The sequence below is a fragment of the Chiloscyllium plagiosum genome, chromosome 34 (genome assembly GCF_004010195.1).
Source record: "Chiloscyllium plagiosum isolate BGI_BamShark_2017 chromosome 34, ASM401019v2, whole genome shotgun sequence".
NCBI classification, from domain to species: domain Eukaryota; kingdom Metazoa; phylum Chordata; class Chondrichthyes; order Orectolobiformes; family Hemiscylliidae; genus Chiloscyllium; species Chiloscyllium plagiosum.
In genome coordinates, this window is record NC_057743.1 from 42,419,947 (window position 1) to 42,442,451 (window position 22,505).

General features: G+C 41.7%; 1 protein-coding gene across 2 annotated transcripts in view; it reads right to left on the bottom strand.

The window, feature by feature from the left end:
- Positions 1 to 285: 285 nt before the first annotated feature.
- LOC122540482 (trypsin-like) overlaps positions 286 to 22,505 on the bottom strand; it is a 79,812-nt gene continuing 57,592 nt past the window's right edge. For both annotated transcript variants that reach the window (XM_043676355.1, XM_043676354.1), the window contains 5 exons: positions 18,266 to 18,327; positions 4,881 to 5,031; positions 4,634 to 4,775; positions 1,987 to 2,253; positions 286 to 561 (listed from right to left, as the gene is read on the bottom strand). In XM_043676355.1, the coding sequence (XP_043532290.1) occupies positions 412 to 561; positions 1,987 to 2,253; positions 4,634 to 4,775; positions 4,881 to 5,031; positions 18,266 to 18,317 (762 nt within the window). In that variant the 5' untranslated portion in view covers positions 18,318 to 18,327 and the 3' untranslated portion in view covers positions 286 to 411. The remainder of the gene's footprint in view (positions 562 to 1,986; positions 2,254 to 4,633; positions 4,776 to 4,880; positions 5,032 to 18,265; positions 18,328 to 22,505) is intronic.

Below are 22,505 nucleotides of genomic sequence, written 5' to 3' on the forward strand. Positions count from 1 at the left end.
TAGCTGGTGTAAAATGCAAGCAGAAAACAGCAAAAGAGCAAGTTCATAATGATTGGATTATGTCATAAAGACTGCCCAGCTCTTTCCCAATGAGAAAAGGTTTGTCATCAATTTTTCACAAAGGAATTCTCACTTGAACCTACACAAACTGATTGAACTTTCTATAAATTCCTACTGAACAATTTCTCTGAACGATTAACTCCTTTGAAGTCAAATCAATATTTGTTTATAATTCGAAGATCAAAATGATTGTATATTCAATTAGAGAAGAATATGGTTGAATAATTGATAATTGGCCCAAAAAAACAGAATGCTGAAGTATTCTCTGGATTTAACATAAGCAAAAGACTAATTCGATGGCAACTATAGTACTTTTAGAAGTAAGCAGGAGCGGTAAATGGCAGATAGTTCTCAAAACCTTGCTATTTTATTTTGAATCCAATTTCTGTACTTGCCTACTCTTGTATATACACCTGGATATTTGTAATGTGCACAACTAATTCCCCAGGACACAATTCCTTCAATGACTCCATTACAAATCAGTGGTCCTCCAGAGTCACCCTGTTGGGAAAGAAATGAACAGAGAAGAGTCAATGAAGAATTTTTAGTTTGATAATATCACTTTTTCCCTGTTGTATTTCATAACAAAGCAAATGTAGTCCTCAAGTGAAGGAGAATTAGAGCAGATAAATAAGCCACTGGGATTCAGAGAGAATTGAATTTAAAATCACACAATTTGTCTTTTTGTTTGATACATTTCCAGCTGCTGTTGTCATGGAATCCCTACAGTGTGGAAACAGGCCCCTCAGCTCAACAAGTTCACACTGGCCCTCTGAAGAGTAACTCACCCAGTCCCATTCCCCTATATTTACCCCTGACTACTGCACCTAACCTACATATTCCTGAACAGTATGGGCAATTTCCCATGGTCAATTCATTTAACCTGAAAGGAGACAACCAACAGACATGGGGAAAATGTGCAACTCCACACAGACATTCACCCAAGGCTGGCATCAAACCTGGGTCGCTGGCGCTGTGAGACAGCTGTGCTAACCACTGAGCCATCATGCCACCCTTGTAGCTTATAGGTTTGGAATGAAATGTAAACCTGACATAATGCAATGAAACCTTCCAGGCAGTAGTGTTACTGCAGGAAAAATTCAAAATAAATATATGTAATCTTCTCAATGTTTGGCTGCTAATATCTTATGAATTTTATATCAGTATATACTGCTTTGGCAAGGATTAAACAAAATTCACTTTCTATTTAGCATTATATTTAATATATTTAAAGGTTCCCAGTTTTATTTTCTTCCTATTCCCAATGTTTTCTTTCTATCCGGCAGTTTAATGAGCACAGATTTTCTTGGATGCATTATCCTAGTGGCTAGTCCTTCATTTATAAGGTTACAGAGTGAATGTTCTGTCATTCTACTGAATATCACAAAAAATGAGAGATTCCTCATTTAACACATATTTTTCAGAACAGCCCCTTTGGATGTCCTACAACACACCCCTAGAGCAGCCTTTACTTCAGCCTAGGCCTATTAGCCCAGAGGTAGGGACACTGCTATTGCACCACAAGACCTTTTAGGATTCCTTAGTCAATGTCCACAGCGCGCTAGTTTTGGTTAACTGTGGAAAACCTGGATCAATCTCCCTTCTTAGTATAAGGGTATTGAGCTGGATTGTAAAATCCTAAACACCTTAGTTCATTTGAGGCTATGATTGAAACCAGAGAACTTCAGGTACGTAAAGTTTTTGGATAATGGGCCAAAAAGATGCAGTATTGTTTTCTGAGGAGGGATTTGCTGTATACATCCAAAACCTACATTACTTGAATCCCCAGATTAAGCTGATTAAGTTTATGATACCAATTCCAGCTTTAATTGAATTATTGGTCCACAAATAGTTCTAGTTGGTATATTATTGTGAACAGCGACAATACTTAGGAGGATAAATATAAAGAGTTACAACTAGCCATACCTGACAAGAATCCTTGCCTCCTGCCCTGTAGCCTGCACAGATCATGTAGGGATGCACTCTTCCACCATATGAAGAAGGTCGATTGCACTTGTAACGAGGAATGATTGGAACCTTCACTGCCATAAGTACATCAGATAGACTATAACTGTAAACAGTGGTGACTCCCCAGCCAGAGACTGTACATAGGGTATTTTCACGAACCATTTTATCAGTAGATGGAATTGATACAAGGTTGATATATGCATTCCGTTTTGCTGGTCTATTCAACTGATAAAACAGAAGTGTTACATTTGATGTGCACACAATAGATTTGCTAAACAGGTTTATTCAAATATTGGTCTGTAATATCAAACACATTTTGTGTTGTAATGATAGTGTGTGTGCATTTATAGAGTGGTGACCCATTTTGATACATCTTCTATTGTGACCCACTTCCATGGATAAGGAGTAGATGCTCTTCTAACATATTCCTTGGAATTTAAAAAAGACACACTGTCTCTGACAAAGGTTTTCCTTGTACTGTTTGGGAATGGTTTTGTAGCATATCAGGGCAGCAACATTTACATCTTATTCAGCCTTCATCAGCAATTTTCTTTTAATCCAAACCTTTACGCATCATTCAGTCCACACAAAAACATCTCAGTAAGTGTTTTCCTCTACGTTTACCCACTATCGCACCCTTTCGGAGCCTCATTATGATTCTTGGCAATTACATACAATTACATTTGCAGCGTGGAAATGGGCCATTTACTCCACAAGTGTGTGCCTAACAGGCTGTTGGTAGTAATTGCAATGTAACTATGAACAAACAACAGTTCATTTGTCATTTTATCAACAATAACATCCGAAAGGAAATCTTCTCATTTAGTGTGCAATGTGGAATAACATGACCAAATCATTCACACTGCTGTCCAGAACAAATATCATTTTCAGCAGCATGACCATCTGAATCTGTAATTTTCCTTTCCAATTTTGGGATGCTTTAACCAATTGCAACAAAGGTGAGAGGCACAATCTTGCAGGAATAAGGCTGGCATTGGGAACACAGAGAAGAGCCCTCAGTCACTGGGGTTCTGCCTCTGTTAGAAAGTTGAAAAGAATTCCAAAGTAGGAGTCACTTCTTTTGCCTATTGCGTACAATCCCAGTGTGATCTCCGATTGTATCTGGACTACTGAGGAAATTCCAGTGGGTATGGTCCTAATTCTAGATCCAGATATGATAGGGCCTGAGAACAAAAGTAAGCATTACTGTGCCTCAAATCAGGAAGGAATTAAGGAGCTGCTGCCAGTATAATAGGGAAATACTTCCAACTGTATTGCATGGCCACAGGAAGTGGTCTGAATCTGAAAGTGCTTTACAGCCAACAAAGTGGAAACATGCAACCTTCAATTTGGACCTTTAGCATACACCTGAGAGTGAGGTCAGGCCTTCATTTGACACCTCATCCAAAAGACAGCATTCTGAACAAGGATTACATGGAGAGGACATTTCCTCTTGTGCGGCAGTCCAGAGCTAGGGGGGTCACTGATTTAAAATTAGGGGTCACCCTTTTAGGACAGAAATGAGGGGAAACGTTTTCTCTCAGATGATTGTGTGATTTTGGAACTCTTTGTTTCAGAACAAGGTGGAGTCATTGAATATTTTGACAGTGGAGGTAGATTGGAGAACTTAGGGTGATTTGGGTAAAGGAGAAAATGAAATTAAAAACACAAAAAGGTCAGCCATACTCTTACTGAATGACAGAGCAGGCTTGAGGCATGAAATGACCTACTTCTGTAGCTCATTTGTATGTTCAGGCAGTGCAGTATTCCTTTAGTACTCTGCTAGAATATCAGGCAGTGCAGTATTCCTTTAGTACTCTGCTAGAGTATCAGGCAGTGCAGTATTCCTTGGTACTCTGCTAGAGCATCAGGCAGTGCAGTACTCCTTGAGTACTCTGCTAGAGTATCAGGCAGTGCAGTATTCCTTTAGTACTCTGCTAGAGCATCAGGCAGTGCAGTACTCCTTGAGTACTCTGCTAGGGTATCAGGCAGTGCAGTATTCCTTGAGTACTCTGCTAGAGTATCAGGCAGTGCAGTATTCCTTTAGTACTCTGCTAGAGTATCAGGTAGTACAGTATTTCTTTAGTACTCTGCTAGAGCATCAGGCAGTGCAGTATTCCTTGAGTACTCTGCTAGAGTATCAGGCAGTACAGTATTCCTCTAGTACACTGCTAGAGTATCAGTGTTGAGGTGGGTCTTGAACCTACAGTGTTTTCTCTTAGAGGTTTGAGTGCCACTAACAGCCACAGCTAACAGACCAATATCCTCCTTTCTGGCATAGGATTTGATCTCTGGCGAAAGGCAGACTCTATAACTGTATCAATGCAGGCAAGGGTCACTTGAATCTATTTTTAAATATCTGTCCTTGGGACTCAGTCAGGGGGAAAAAACAGAAGCTGATATTTTATTCTAACTGAATATCAAAGGGATGTCACAGAACTTGCACACTTGGCAATTTAAATTGGAATGGCGGTCTGATTCAGGTGAGCACATGCCCTCAGAACTGTCTCATGTTTTGAGACACCTGATTTTCAAACACATTTTTATCTGCTCATGTAAACACACCAACACTTGCTACTTAATGTTATACTTCCACACTACTTACTTTCAACAGCATGATATCATGCCTGAATGTTGCAGGTTGGTAGAAAGGAAACATTATAAGTTTGATCACTCTGTAGAATTGTTCATTGCCATCTGACCTGGAAAGGCTATGTTCACCCAACACAACTGTGATGAGATATGGACTGGAACAGAAAAACAACCACATGATTTTTTAATTTTTAAAGTATTTTATAATGCACTTGTTACTTTAAAACAGACATTGTAATTTATATTTGTAAGCAACCTACGGTTTCACACAATGAGCTGCTGACAGGATCCACCTGGGATTAATTAAAGTTCCACTGCAGTAATGTACTGATCTTATCTGTAAGGAAGCTTGATACGGGATAGAGTGAGGGACAACTTCAGATCCTCCAATGATCCTGTCTTCAGCTAGACCTGAGAAATTAAATTAAATGTATTTTTAAAATTTTAGGCCTGAATTCTTGCTTCCAGGCTGGGGAGTTGGGTGATTCCCAGCTCCACAAACCCACCCTGGAAAATATGCCCTGGACTCTTCTTCTGAGGGATGATGAAAATGGGAGTCAGTCCAGCCAACCCTGGGGCAAGCAAAGGGGTTGTTGGGTACAGAGGCTGACTGGGCAAACTGCCAGTCTCATTTCTCCATCATTATCAAAGCAAAGTAAGAATAGTCCTTGGCCTACATCCCTCCCACCTCCAAATCTCTACACACTTGCCAACGCATCCATCTCATCCAGCCCATTCATCCCCTCCATATCACTCCATTCATCCCATGGTCAATTACAGCTCTGTGTCAACTTAGTGCCAACACATGTCAACCCATGTCCCCACACCCACTGCCCTTTGTCCTTACATACTCCATGCCAACTCAGCCACCATAGACAGACTTCAGGACCAATGCTGAAATTAGATGCTGCTTTGAAGTGCCTTTTGATGAATTCATTTTCTGAACAGCAAAAAAGCTAACTGATTAAAAAATCATGTCACCGTATTTAAGTTCCTTTACTCCATTTTAAAATCAAGCATTTGTATTCAAAGGTCTAATTCATAGATTTTATATGCACTTGGAACTGTCAACAAACTGTAAGTTGGCAGGCACCTCATGGTGATAATGATAGGCTGTGAAATCACTCATGCAGCACTAATCTTGTCACAATAGATGCAACAACCCATAGAGTGAAACAGTAAACCCTGGTATTTTAGGACAGTTATTTCAAAATATGTAAAGGACAAAAGATTCACAGCTCCCTTTGACATTTTTCTAACAGCTCAAATGAGTTTAGCACTCTATAAGTACCTTCATATCTAGTTTCAGCAATCCCAAAGACGACCTGATGTCTTCCAAAGGTATCAAGGATCATATGCAAAATATTTCTTTAGATGTTCAAATGGTATCCCATTTCTCCAAAAAAAGTAGTAACTTAAGACCTCCTCCTACCATGTCTGAAGGAGGACTGGTAGATCAGGTTTGGGACATCCCAGTAATAAACATTACTTTAATAAATGCCGTTTCCTCCATGTACTGGGGATGTGAAAGTTACAACCACCCATTGTTTTCTCCTACCCCTTCCCCTGCAAAAGGGGATGGTGGTCAGTGTTCAGGGACAGGACTCCTGGATTTAGGTCTCTGGTGCCTTCAGGGCTTAATTAAGACGAGGGCCTCAAGTTGCAACACAGTTTGTGGCTCCTAGTAGTTTACACTGTTATGGGATGTGCCAAGAGTCCACATAGTCTTAAAAACAACATTTTCCATTAAGTCTGTATCTCAAAAAATAAATAATTGGAAACTTCATCTTGTCTACTTCAACCCATATTCCAAACTTGACTTAATATTTTACTTGAACAAACTAAAACATATGTGGAATAATAAGTAAATCCTGAAATAGTACAGAAAAAACCACTGTTGGAATCTGAACTGAAGTCAGAGAATACTTTAAAATGCCCACCGGATAAATCTGCATTTGGAAGATATTTCAGTTCAGCCTCTTAATAGAATGGATGGAATGCTTCCCCCCTCCAAATAATTATGAACCTCTCACTCTCTGATGCTGATCCCTCGATATCACTCCATTCATCCCATGGTCAATTACAGCTCTATGTCAACTTAGTGCCAACACATGTCAACCCATGTCCCCACACCCACTGCCCTTTGTCCTTACATACTCCATGCCAACTCAGCCACCATAGACAGACTTCAGGACCAACGCTGAAATTAGATGCTGCTTTGAAGTGCCTTTTGATGAATTCATTTTCTGAGAAAAATGAAGCAATTACAAAGTGATCATTTCATTTTAACTTGTCACTTTTAATTTGATTACTCAGTGTTGTGAATATTTGAAGACATCATACTCAAAATTATGGCTGGAATCAGTAATAGCTCACTCCAATCCATTGTTTGGAAAGAACTAGAACGATATAGTTACACAATTTGAAGTAAAGATTTGATTTGATTTGATTTGATTTATCATCATTTTGTTTTGTGAGCAGTACAGGCAGACCATAGCAAACAAGGACATACAGATGATAAGGTGATTAGACAGAGTGAGGCCTACAAGGTTACACTGCACAGGAGGGGCACAAAACCAAGATTGACATTAGATTTGAAATTTGAGAGGTCCTTTCAGCAGTTTGATGACAGCAGGGAAGAAGCTGTTCTTGAATCTGTTGGTACGTGTGTTTAACCTTTTGTATCTTCTGCCTAATGGAAGAGATTAGATTACTTACAGTATGGAAACAGGCCCTTCGGCCCAACAAGTCCACACCGCCCCGCCGAAGCGTAACCCACCCATACCCCTACATTTACCCCTTACCTAACACTATGGACAATTTAGCATGGCCAATTCACCTGACCTGCACATCTTTGGAGTGTGGGAGGAAACCAGAGCACCCGGAGGAAACCCACGCACACACGGGGAGAACGTGCAAACTCCACACAGTCAGTCGCCTGAGGCGGGAATTGAACCCGGGTCTCTGGCGCTGTGAGGCAGCAGTGCTAACCACTGTGCCACCGTGCCGCCCACAGCGTTGGAAGAGATTATAACCAGGATGGGTGGGGTCTTTGATGATGTTGGCTGCTTTTCCATGACAACGAGAAGTGTAAATGGAGTCCATAGATGGAGGGTTGGTTTGTGTGATGGTCTGGGCTGTGTTCACAATTTTCTGTAGTTTCTTATGGTCCTGGGCAGAGCAGGTGCCGTACCAAGACATGATGCATCCAGCTAGAATGCTTTCTATGGTGCATCCATAAATGTTGGTAAGGGTCCTTATCAACATGTTGAATTTACTTAGCCTCCTGAGGAAGAAGAGGTATTGACTGTCACACCTACATGGGAGGTCCAGGACAGATTGTTAGTTATCGTGACTCCTAGGAATTGACAATGTCGACCCTCTCCACCTCAGCTCTGTTGATGTAGATAGGGGCATGACCTTCTCCTTTCTTCCTGAAGTCAGCGATCATGGATGAAGATGTTCAGTCACATCATCAATCCAATCTAGAATACTCCAAGAAAGATACCAAACGCAATACATTAACTCGCTTTCTCTCTCCATAGATGCTGCCAGACGAAATAGGAGTAAATTACCACAGATGCTGGAACCTGAACTGAAAACAAAATCGCTGGAGATCACAGCGGGTCAGACAGCATCCATGGAGAGAGAGCACACTAACATTTCGAGTCAAGATGATTCTTCAGAGCTAACATGAAGTGTGGAGGGGGCAGCATCTATGCAATCATTGGGGGGTGGGGAGGGGGGTGGAGTGCTGGAGGAGAAAGGCTGCTGATAGTGCAGATTAAGTGATTGGAACGGGAGAATGGCTGGACCTAAGACCATAAGACATAGGTGTGGAAGTAAGGCCATTCAGCCCATCGAGTCTACTCCGCCATTTAATCATGGCTGATGGGCATTTCAATTCCACTTACCCGCACACTCCCTGTAGCCCTTAATTCCTTGCGAGATCAAGAATTTATCACTCTCTGCCTTGAAGACATTTTACATCCTCGCCTCCACCGTGCTCCATGGCAATGAATTCCACAGGCCCACCACTCTCTGGCTGAAGAAATGTCTCCTCATTTCTGTTCTAAATTGACCCCCTCTAATTCTAAGGCTGTGCCCATGCATCCTGGTCTCCCCGACTAATGGAAACATCTTCCCAGCGTCCACCCTTTCTAAGCCATGGTGTGTCTAATTTCTAGACTGGAAACAGACTGTCCCACTGGGGTGGGGGAGGGGACAGAGGACATGGTGATAGAGAATGTAACAAGCTAAAGCTAAAACAAAGGGAAGGAATGGGACTGAGTTCACAATCTGAATGTGTTGAACTATTAAGTCCAGAAGGTTGTAAAGTGCCTAGTCTGTAGACAGTCAGTCAATGCGGCATTTTATAAATTCCTACTTTGGAAATAAAACCCGTCTGAATCCAGTTTGAAATATGGCCTGACACCTAAAAGGCATTGTCTAACCTGAGGTATCACCTTTAGAACATAGAACATAGAACATAGAAGAATACAGCGCAGTACAGGCCCTTCGGCCCTCGATGTTGCGCCGATCCAAGCCCACCTAACCTACACTAGCCCACTATCCTCCATATGCCTATCCAATGCCCGCTTAAATGCCCATAATGAGGGAGAGTCCACCACTGCTACTGGCATCATACGATTTTCCTTCCATACCAGGCAACATCCTGGTAAACCTCCTCTGCACCCGTTCCAGTGCCTCCACATCCTTCCTATAGTATGGCGACCAAAACTGCACACAATATTCCAGATGCGGCCGCACCAGAGTTTTATACAACTGCATCATGACCTCAGGACTCCGGAACTCAATTCCTCTACCAATAAAAGTCAGTACGCCATATGCCTTCCTCACCGCACTATTTACTTGGGTGGCAACTTTCAGAGATCTGTGTACATGGACACCAAGGTCCCTCTGCTCATCCACTCTACCAAGTATCCGTCCATTAGCCCCGTACCCCATCTTTTTGTTATTCTTCCCAAAGTGAATCACCTCGCACTTAGCTACATTGTATTCCATCTGCCACCTTTCTGCCCAGCTCTGCAGCTTCTCTATATCCTGCTGTAACCTGCCACATGCTTCCTCACTGTCAACAACTCCTCCGACTTTTGTGTCATCCGCAAACTTGCTCACCCAACTTTCTAACCCCTCTTCCAGGTCATTTATAAAAATGACAAACAGCAATGGTCCCAAAACAGATCCTTGCGGAACACCGCTAGTGACGGCACTCCATGAAGAAACTTTGCCATCAACTACTACCCTCTGTCTTCTTCCATCCAGCCAATTTCTAATCCAAACCTCCAACTCACCCTCAATGCCATATCTCCGTATTTTCTGCAGTAGCCTACCATGGGGAACCTTATCGAACGCCTTACTAAAATCCATATATACCACATCTACCGCTTTCCCCTCATCAACCTCCTTTGTCACCTTTTCAAAGAATTCAATAAGGTTTGTGAGGCACGACCTGCCCTTAACAAAACCGTGCTGACTATCCTTGATCACATTATTCCTATCCAGCTGTTCATAAATCCTATCCCTTACAATTCTCTCTAAGACTTTGCCCACAACAGAAGTGAGACTCACCGGCCTATAGTTACTAGGGTTATCCCTACTCCCCTTCTTGAACAAGGGAACCACATTTGCTATCCTCCAGTCTTCTGGCACTACTTTATTCTGATAAAATCTGAAGTTACCTTGGGGCAGTGAATTGAAAGAATTTCTGGGATTTACAGATTAATCGATCAAAACTTGTACCTCCATTCTAACTGATTAAAGACTTAATAACCATCTAAGTTTGTTCAATACATTCACAAAGATCAAGACCCTTTGATCTTTTACTTATAAATTCTGTGTCCAGTGTATTCTCTCTCACTGGCTGCCTGATGAAGGAGCGGGGGCTCTGAAACCTTGCAGTTTCAAATAAACCGGTAGCACTTTAACCTGGTTTTGTGTGATTTCTGTCAAAGTAGATAGAGAGAGGGCAGAGGGAATGTGCAGATAGAGGAAATAAACAACTCTGGATTCCACAGGATGACTGGTGGACAGTCAGTGACAACGGAGAATATTAACAGGAAGAACACTGGAGAAATAGAGAAAGGGCACAGAACAAGGGGAGTGGTCACTGAGCAGTGAGGAGGGGATATGAGGTACACTGGGAGACAGGGCAAGGCTGCACTATGGCCCAGTCCTCAGAGTCAGTTTGGACTGTGTCACCTGACTTGAACATCCAGTGAGGATGACTGACTCAATACTGTTTTGAAAATTGATAGAAAAACTGAAACAAATTGGAGTGAAAGCAAAATTTAATTGCTGGTTAGATAATTAGGTTAATTTCCTCATTTCCACTCAGCTGCGGTTTAGATCCTGAGCCTCCATTCTGTTATTTACTGTCAATTAAAAGACTAAAATATTATGGGTTTGAGTTTTTTGTGGGGGATTTAATTGGCTAGTTAAATTACTTTTGTTGCTACACCCATTCTGCTGACAACTTTTCTGTCAGTTTTATTAACATTTGCTGAATTGTAACATTAATGAATGACTGATGAAGGGTGCAATTCACATAATACGTTTGTGATCGAAATCTGAAAACTAACCCATTTGGGGTGGTATGATATATCCCTTCGCCTGGACTGAGAGACCAAAGTGCAAGTCCCACCTGCTCCGAAGCTGTGTAATAACATCTCTGAACAGGTTGATTAGGAAAAAAATATGTTAATAAAAGAAATAAAATTGGAAGGCCGTTCCCTCCAACTCCATTATGATTTATCCCCCTCTCATCTCCCTATGTCTCCTTCAATGGTTAGCACCTGCTGCCTCACAGCACCAGGGACGTGGGTTTAATTCCACTCTTGGGTGACTATCTGTGCGGAGTTTGCCCATTCTCCTCGTGTCTGTGTGGGTTTCCTCCGGGTGCTCCAGTTTCCTCCCACAGTCCAAAGGTGTGCAGGTTGGCCATGCTAAATTACCCATAGTGTCCAGGGATGTGCAGGGTAGCTGGGTTAGCTATGGGAAATGCAGGGTTACAGGGATAGGGTAAAGAGGTAAGTCTGGTTGGAATGCTGTTTGGAGCACTCAATGGGCTGAATAGCCTGCTTCCATACTGAAGGGATTTTATGATTCTTCTATTTTCTTCTAAAATACTACAGGTGATGGAAGAATAAAACAAAATCAGTTGTGTGCAAGAGCACTTTTGGATATATAAAAAAGGAAGCCCCATCAGTATGTTCACCATTTAAGAAAAGGTCATTAGTGAAGATTGACAATTTTTCATCTTATTCTGATCAGTGAAACTGCATTCAAATTTAAACAACACAGAATAGGTCTCAACAAAGATGATAAAAAAATTTAAACAAATCACCAAAAAATAGCAGAAGTGCCTTTCCTGCCTGTTGTAATTAAAAATGTGACTTTTAACGGATACAAAGTGACGGCAAGTGTTGACTCTCACATCTCCATTTTCTGTCCATGAATTTTTTTGTGGTCAATATAAAATACTGCCTCAGTTTCTACACAGTGTTTTGAGAAATTTAATGTGACACTTGAAACTTTATGAAGTTGTGTGTGGAAAGAGTTGTAGAAGATAAGTGTTGTGGTCATGAGGCTCCTGTTGATGGTTAAGAAGCTTCATTATTCTAATAATGTTCTTTTCAGCATCACAATACAAATCAACTCCCAGGAAACTGGCTGTCTTCAACAGCCTAATTTGTGTAACCCTCAGCACATCTGGAAAATCTGGATATCCAACCAGTGGAAGCTCCATTGTAATCTACAGCAGCAGCAAGTGATGGAATATAGACGTTTACAGCCATTATGTTTGTACTGACTCTCTGAAAGAGAGTCCACTTCCCTTTCCAACTCTCAGGGGAAGAATTTCCGCTTTTGCAGTAAGAGTCTGGTGGTCTCCCATGGCCTGGATGAATTTCCTCACACTATCTTCTGCTGTTCTCCTCATTAATTTTGTGAGCAAGACATTGAATGTGTTTCTTATTGAATCTTGTGATGAAAGAGTTGGAGATGCTGGAAACAGGAGTGACCCTCACACTGTGGTCCTCAATCATAAACATGTCTCAGAGAAAAGATGAGTTGGTTCTGCACTTCCAGAATTGAGATTGGAGATGCTGGTGGACAAGACGATGGAGAGGAAGACAGTCCATTTCCTGGTGATTGCCAAAGGTGACCAAACCAATAGAGCCAGGCAGATCATTACTGCAGCAAGATGGTCGATAATCTACTCCCTTTAAGGGTAAATGCCACCATCTTCCACCTGTTACTTCACACTCACAGGGCCAGCACTCACTTTAATTTTGTTACATTTTCTAACCATCATAGCATTCAATGTCATCACTATAAGTGAATTCGCACCTCCTCTCCTCCATCAACATCCTAGAGGTTATCATTAACCAGAAACTGAATTACACTAGCCTGATAAATCCTTCCAATCCTTCCACTTCCTTCAGACCAAAGGGGTAGCCATGGGCACCCATATGGGTCCCAGCTATCCCTGCCTCTTTGTCAGGTACATGGAACAGTCCATCTTCCGCACTTATGCTGGCACCATTCCCTACCTTTTCCTCCGCTACATCAATGACTGTCTTGGCTCGACCTCGTGCTCCCACGAGGAGGTTGAACAGTTCCTCAACTTCGCTAGCACTTTCCACCCTGACCTCAAGTTCACCTGAACCCATCTCAGACATCACCCTCTCCTTCCTGGACCTTTCCACCTCCAGTTATAGAGTCATAGAGATGTACAGCATGGAAACAGACCCTTCGGTCCCACCCATCCATGCCGACCAGATATCCCAACCCAATCTAGTCCCACCTGCTAGCACTCGGCCCATATCCCTCCAAACCCTTCCTATTCATATACCCATCCAAATGTCTCTTAAATGTTGCAATTGTACCAGCCTGCACCACTTCCTCTGGCAGCTCATTCCATACACGTACCACCCTCTGTGTGAACAAATTGCCCCTTAGGTCTCTTTTATATCTTTCCCCTCTCACCCTAAACCTATGCCCTCTTGTTCTGGACTCTTCAACCCCAGGGAAAAGACTTTGCCTACTTACCCTATCCATGCTCCTCATAATTTTGTAAATCTCTATAAGGTCACCCCTCAGCCTCTGATGCTCCAGGGAAAACAGCCCCAGCCTATTCAGCCTCTCCCTATAGCTCAAATCTTCCAACCCTGGCAACATCCTTGTAAATCTTTTCTGAATCGTTTCAAGTTTCACAACATCTTTCCGATAGGAAGGAGACCAGAATTGCATGAAATATTCCAACAGTGGCCTAACCAATGTCCTGTACAGCCGCAACATGACCTCCCAACTCCTCTACTCAATACTCTGACCAATAAAAAAAAGCATTCCAAACACCTTCTTCACTATCCTGCAACTCCACTTTCAAGGAGCTACGAACCTGCACTCCAAGGTCTCTTAGTTCAGCAACACTCCCGAGGAACTTACCATTAAGTGTGCAGGTCCTGCTAAGATTTGCTTTCCCAAAATGCAACATCTCGCATTTGTCTGAATTAAACTCCATCTGCCACTTCTCTGCTCAATGGCCCATCTGGTCAAGATCCTGTTGTATTCTGAGGTAACCCTCTTCGCTGTCCACTACACCTCCAATTTTGGGGTGTGGTGCTGGAAAAACACAGCAAGCCAGGCAGCATCCGAGGAGCAGGAGAATCGACGTTTCGGGCATAAGTCCTTCTTCAGGAATCCTGAAGATTCCTGAAGAAGGGCTTATGCCCAAAACATCAACTCTCCTGCTCCTCAGATGCTGCCTGGTCTGCTGTATTTTTCCAGCACCACACTTTTCAACTCTGGTCTCCAGCATTTGCAGTCCTCACTTTCTCCTACCTCCAATTTTGGTGTCATCTGCAAACTTACTAACTGTACCTCTTATGCTCATATCCAAATCATTTATGTAAATGACAAAAAGTAGAGGACCCAGCACCAATCCTTGTGGCACTCCACTGGTCACAGGCCTCCAGTCTGAAAAACAATCCTCCACCACCACCCTCTGTCTTCTATCTTTGAGCCAGTTTTGTATCCAAATGGCTAGTTCTCCCTGTATTCCATGAGATCTAACCTTGCTAATCAGTCTCCCATGGGGAACCTTGTCGAATGCCTTACTGAAGTCCCTATAGATCACATCTACTGCTCTGCCCTCATCAATCTTCTTTGTTACTTCTTCAAAAAACTCAATCAAGTTTGTGAGACGTGATTTCCCACGCACAAAGCCATGCTGACTATCCTTAATCAGTCCTTGTCTTTCCAATTACATGTACATCCTGTCCCTCAGGATTCCCTCTGGCAACTGACTCAACGCAGACGTCTATTTCAAACCCACCGACTCTCACAGCTACCTGGACTCCACCTTCTCCTATCCCCCTCCAGTAAAAACGCTATCCTTTACACCCAATTCCTCCAACTGTGCTGCATCTGCTCCCAGGAGGAGCAATTCCACTCCAGAATATGCCAGATGGCCTCCTTTCTCAGGGACCACTAGGTCCCTTCGCACGTGGTCGATGATGCCCTCCAGTGCATCTCCGCTACGTCCCGCAACTCCGCCCTTAAACCCCACTCCTCCAACCGCAGCAAGAATTGAACCTCCTGGTGCTCATGTTCCATCCCACCAACCTCTGGATACAATACATGATCCTCTGCCATTTCTGCCACCTACAGTCAGACCTCACCACCAGAGTTATATTTCCCACCTCACCCCATCTACATTCTGCAGAGACCATTCCCTTTGTGATTCCCTCACCAACCCACTCTCCAACCCTGATACCTTCCCCTGTCACCACAAGAGGTGTAAAACCTGCATCCACATTTCCCACCATCACCTCCCATCCAAGGCCCCATAGGATCCTTCCCCCTCCAGCAGAGATTTTCCTGCACATCCAAACACCTCATCTATTATTTTCGTTGCTCTCAATGTAGTCGGCTCTACATTGGGGAGACAGGATGGCAACTGACGGAGCGGTTCAGGGACACACGCACCAATCAACCCCACCGCCCTGTGGTTGACCATTTCAACTCCCCCTCCTACTCTGTTAAGGACATGCAAGTCTTGGGCCTCCTCCACTGCCAAATCCTAACCATCCAATGCCTGGAGGAAGAACACCTCATCTTCCACTTTGGGATCCTCCAAACGCACAGCATCAATGTTGACTTCATCAGTTTCCTCATCTCTCCTCTTTAGTTTTTCTAGGAGCTTTTCTGTACCTTCTTCTATGAGCTTCTCCAGTCTGAGCTCTCCTGCTCCGATATGTAATGGATACACATTGTTCTTGCTAATCTTTTCCCTTTGAAATAATATTCTCATTTCTCTTTCTTCATAAGTTTTATGGTCAGCTTTTGCTGGGTTCTAATTTGCTCCAAATCCTCCTATTTCTGGTATCCTTAGAAGATAATTCCTTTGATCTAATACAATCTTCAACTTTTTTCTGAACAGCAGTTAATTCATCTTTCCCTTTGTCTGTCTGGGCTTTAGAGGAATGTACATTTGTTGTGGATCTTGTTGTTGTTCTTAAAATGCTAATTATTGCCTGACTATCATCAAATATTTCAATATATCTCCAATCCAGCACAGCCAACTCTCCCCTTATACCCTCAACATTGTTGCATCTGTAAGGAACAGGGAGCTCGGATGGAGTCATACAATCTGGAGAACTCTCAGAGACAGACACATGGCCCAATTATGGGAGGAATAAGCCAATTGCAGTTTTTTTGGGAATATTTGAGACCTGCCTGAGAGCAAGACCCACTTTCTTTCTTTGTAACTCCTTGTGCAAAACCAGCAGTGAGTCATTTTAGCCAGTCATGGAGGATTCCTGGAAAGGATTCCTTGGAATCTACTCCACCATCTATAGCAAAGGGAATTCAGCCAGATACATCCCTGTGCCAGCAGCCAGTGTGTGCACAGAATAACTTTGGAATCAAAACAAAATTTTGGACAATCCCATGACATCTCTTTTTTTCACCAGTTTAAATATTATTTAGCCACACAATTTTAAATTAGAACTTTGCAGATTTCTCATTTTAAAAAAAATTCTCCTCACACTTATACACCTGCGAGTATGTTAATTTTTTAGGGAGTGGCTACATGCACTTGCCTTATCCAAAACTATTTGTGAATCATTTTTGCACCTTTATTTGAGGAAGTTTGTTTTTCACAAAGAAGTGACTTTTTAAAAGAATGTTCACTGATGCTGACACTGTCTGAGTCCTATATCATTGATGATTTCACCAACGTAACAAACATAAAGATGCCATGATCAGTGTGGGAGTGAACTGGAATGGAAACAATGCAACCCACCAACCTCAGTCAATTTGCTTTATTCCTGATGAAGGGCTTTTGCCCGAAATGTCGATTTTGCTGAAGCTCCTCGATGCTGCCTGAATTGCTGTGCTCTTCCAGCACCATTGATCCAGAATCTGGTTTCCAGCATCTGCAGTCATTGTTTTTACCTTGCACAACTTTATTACTGAGTTGTAAGTAGATGAAGAATGGGCAGTTGGGGAGGAGGGGAATCTGGCATGTTGCTCTCAGATACATGTTCTGATAGGCACCAGCACCTTTAAAAGGAAGGTTTTTTCTGGTCCCAACAAATACTGGACAAATCACAAAGAGGAATGAAATCTGGCTTGATAGATTATATTTGTACTGACTCTCGACTCTGTGACTGTAATTATTGCATTTGGTTACTTTCGTGGTTAGCAATAGTCCCTCAAATTCTTTTTTCCATTCATGGACCTCCACAGTCCATGCATGACAGTGACTTCTGCAGCTAGAAAGATCTTAACACAAACATCAATAGAAAATTTCAACCTATTTCCCCAACATCTATTGCAGAGACTCAATCCCAGAGAAATATTACTTCTAGCTCAGCTTTTACATCTTTATTTAACTTAGGTTTTCCAGTCTCTTTCGCTTGGCTGTTGAAACTTTGATTTTATGATTCCTTTCCGAATCCATTGGCATGAAACTGTCACAATCCTGATGGCCTTAACTTTCTCAGTCCTAGCAACTTGACAATTTCTATCAAAACTCTGTCGCTTGAAGCTCATCAAACCAGAAACACTTCTGAAGTGACGTGTCCTGACTGAAAATCTTGCTGCTCCTGAAAACTAAAACTTGCTTCTGAACTCAACTCCTGATTCTTCTGAGCTAATACTTTGAATCTTCTGTTTAGAATTTCAAGCCAAACTAATTGCCTTAATGGGTTTACCCATCTTGTCATTACTCCAACATTATAAGCATTTTATCCTTTAATATGTCAGAGGTTCTTCCAGGCACTCTCCTGCAAACACATGCATTTTTGGAACTGCTGCATCAAGGTCACCTTCCCAAATTTACATTCTGAGCTTAAAGAATTCTTCACAGAATTTACTAGATCTGTCTGCCTCTAAAATTCTAATCCCTGAAATATTATTGTATATAAAATAAAATTTTCATTTCAAAGATCAAATGGGGAAACAATCATTGAAGTAAAATACAATTTCAATGAATTCAGTTGCAAAAGGCAAAACCATTCAATTTTTATGAAACCCATTATGAGTTTTACTCTATAGTTTTTACTAAGTCCAAAGTGTTATTCATATCATAACTTTCATGAGCTGACTCTCACCTTACCTTGTGCAATGCTCAATAACACCAACAGCTTCAGATATAGAAGGGTTGCCATTCTGTAATATCTGTGACACACACAAAACAGAAACATTTAGTTGCTCACACGTTTAGCTTATTAGCTAAAACTCAACTAGATTCACCAATAGCTAACTGAGTTTCCCCTGAGGTGAGTTGAGTCATACAGACCAATCAGTTGTTGTTTAAGGTAAGGTTGGTGAGGCAGCAGAATTATTTTAATTGGAATAAGATGGGGGAAAGAGAATAGAAGTTTTCCAGTTGGCTGTTCTCTACACAGTAGTTTTTACTGGGAATGTAGGTATCTTCCCCACATGATGGAATAATTTGCCTAACTCACTGAGAGACATGTGGACAGCTGTACCTTGGAAAAAGTTCAGAAGGTTACAGAGTGCCCACAAACCTGTCCAGCAGCGAAACAGTACCACCTTCCTGAGGGGAGGGGAGAGAAAAAAATGGTACATTAAATAACAATGGATTCATGAAACATTAAATAAAAATAAAATCCCTCTACATCCCCAAACAATTTTAAAATCTTCACTTTCTATCCAACAAGAAACATAAGAGTCATTTAATTTCTGAATATTAAGTACCCAATAAGATCCCACCATTCCTGAGAAAACAAATTGGAAATGAATAACAAATCAGATTTGGCTTACATTAAATTTCTTTTCTGTGAGCAGACATATTAGTGTATTATTAAATTATATTAAATTAACCTTTATGCCAACAAATTTTAGATTTTAAAAAACATTCGATGACTTTTATGTTTGTTATGAGCTATACATACCTTCAGGAAAGGATGAATAACATATAACCCCACAATCTTCACCCTTTGATCTGCTTTATTTGTTAGTTTAAACTAAAACTGACAAGTTCCATAATTCTTTTCATTATATATGCCTGTAATATTACACTGAAGCATTACCAAAGTAATCCTATTGTAGATATTCTCATGAGCATGCCTGAGGGCAAAAAGAGTACAATTGGTTCTTCGTACATATAGAATTTTCTGAACTAATTCTAGAGTTACGTCTTTTATCACCAAGTGTTAAGGGAGAAATCCAACTCCATTTTATTATTTCTGGAAAAATAAGCCACAGAGCAGATTGCATCTGTAATAAAGCTGCAAAACAGTGACAAATGCATAATTTTTACTGTAACAAATTATTGTTGCTTGAGATTTTGATTTACAAGACAATTTCAACCATAACACACAGCAAAAACCTGAAGAATTAAAAATGCATGAAGGAATTTCAAACTCAGTGGAGATTTGACTGGAAGTCTGACAACATGGCCAATGTTTATCGGTTCAAATATAGCAATACATCAGTTTCTACATTTCTAACCCAGAAACTAAGATATATTTTAGTACAAAATTTAATTATTTCACTGACAAGGCTGAATAAAATGTCATCACAGTGTATCATTATCTTGACCTCTTTCATTAATCATATTTGATTGTCATTAACCACAGCACCCCAGAAGAATACAGGTTGATTACTTTTTGAAAAAAAAAAGGGTCAAGTTTTGGAAAGAGAGAAACGTTGATGAACACACAAAATAAGACTGGTTTCTCAGCAAGTTATGCAACTATGCAAGAGCAGGAGAGGATTAGTCAAATGAGTTGTCTTTTGACAAAGTTACTTTAACTGCCTGGTTACAGAATCTAGGCCATTGCCAGCCACTTGTCATAATTCTGACCTGACTGCATATTTTAGATCAGCCGGCAAATTGCTGTGAACATGAATCTTCCCTGGCCATTGGCAGCTGCGGTTACCAACAATCACTAGACAATAAAGCGACAAAAATATCAATGAGCTACATTTGTCTCCAATAGCCCTGAGCTAGGGAGGGGTCGACAGTCAGCCACGGCTTTTCCTGTTGGTTGCTGTCTGGTGAGCCCTTTGTGAGTACACTATCTCACTGACACTCACTGCCCAGTCTCAGGCATAAGAATGTCAACAGCCAGTTGTCGTGGTGCATATAGGCACCAATGATATAGGTAAAAAATGGGATGATGCGCTACAAGCAGAATTTAGGGAGTTAGGAGCCAAGTTAAAAAATAAGGTCTCAAAGGTAGTAATCTCAGGATTGCTACTAGTGCCATGTGCTAGTCACAGTAGAAATGAAAGAATATGCAGGATGAATGCGTGGCTTGAGAGATGATGCAGGAGGAAGGGGTTCAGATCTTTGGGAAATTGGGACCAGTTCTGGGGGAGGTGGGACTGTTACAAATTGGATGATCTACACCTGGGCCAGACCGGAACCAATGTCCTAAGGGTGCTTTTGTTAATGCTGTTGGGGAGGGTTTAAACTAATGTGGCAGGGGGATGTGAATCAAATGAGGAAGTTAGTGGACAGTAAGGATATAGTAACTAAAGCCTGTAAGGAACTAGATAATGAAGTCAGCATGAGTAAGGAGAAGAGTAGGTAGGAAGTGGAGGATGAATGCAGAGGGACTGGTGGTTTGAGGTGCATTTGTTTTAATGCGAGAAGTGTAGTAGGTAAGGCAGATTAACTTAGGGCTTGGATTAGTACCTGGGAGTATGATGTTATTGCTATTACTGAGACTTGGTTGAGGCAATATGATCACAGCTCAGAAATAGGAAGGGTGCAATGACAATGTTGGGGCTTACTATGGGCTTCCCAACAGCGAGTGTGAGATACAGGCACAAATATATGAACAGATTATGGAAAGATGTAGGGGTAACAGGTGATGGGGGATTTTAATTTTCCCAACATTGACTGGGATTCACTTAGTGTTCGAGATATAGAAGGAGCAGAATTTGTAAGGAGCATCCAGGAGGGTTTTCTGGAGCAGCATGTAAATTGTCCAACTCGGGAAGGGGCCATACTGGATCTGGTGTTGGGGAATGAGTCCGGCCAGGTGGTTGAAGTTTCAGTAGGGGATTACTTTGGAAATAGTGAATACAATTTCAAAGGTATTAGAATACTCATGGACATAGACAAGAGTGGTTCTAAAGGAAGAGTGCGAAATTGAGGGAAGGCCAACTATACCAATATTCGGCAGGAGCTGGGGAACGTAGATTGGATACAGCTGTTTGAAGGTAAATCCACATTTGATGTGTGAGAGGCTTTTAAAGAGAAGATTGATGAGAGTGCAGGAGAGACATGCTCCTGTGAAAATGATGGATAGAAATGGCAAGATTAGGGAACCATGGATGACAGGTGAAGTTGTGAGAATAGCTAAGAGGAGAAAGTAAGAGTACATAAGGTCTAGGCAACTGAAGACAGATGAAGCTTTGGAAGAATATTGGGAATGGAGGACCAATCTGAAACAAGGAATTAAGAGGGATAAAAGGGATCATGAGATACCTTTAGCAAACTGGGTTAATGAAAATCTCAAAACCTTTTATTCATATGTAAGGTGCAGAAGGGTAACTAGAGAAAAGGTTGGCCGACTCAAGGACAAAGGAAGGAAGTTATGTGTGAGATTCTGAACAAATACTTTGCATCGGTATTCACAGAGGAGAGGGACATGGCCAATGTTGAGGTTAGGGAGAGATGTTTGGCATAAAGAGGGAGGAAGTGTCCGGTATTCTAAAAGGCATTAAGGTGGACAAGTCCCCAGGCCCAGATGGAATCTATCCCAGGTTACTGAGGGAAGCAAGAGAAGAAATAACTGGGGCCTTAATAGATATCTTTGCTGCATCCTTAAACATGGGTGAGATCCTGGAGGACTGGAGCATTGCTAATGTTGTCCCCTTGTTTAAAAAGGGTAGCAGGGATAATCCAGGCAATTATAGATGTGTGAGCCTGACATCAGTGGCAGGGAAGCTGCTGGAGAAGATACCAAGGAATAAGATCCATTAGCAATTTTTGAGATAGTATCTATTCTCATTTGGAAGAAAATAGGCTTATCAGTGATAGGGAACATGGTTTTATGAAGGGAAGGTTATGTCTTGGCAACTTAATAGAATTCTTTGAAGAAGTGACAAAGTTTATTGATGAGGGAAGGGCTGTAGATGTCATATACATGGACTCCAGTAAGGCATTTGATAAGGTTGATGGAGGCTGATGGAGAAAGTGAAGTCGCATGGGGTCCAGGGTATACTAGCTAAGTGGATAAAGAATTGGCTGGGCAATGGGAGACAGAGAGTAATTGTGGAAGGGGATTTCTCCAAATGGGGAACTGTGACCAGTGGCATTCCACAGTGATCCGTGCTGGGACCATTGTTGTTTGTGATATACATAAATGATCTGT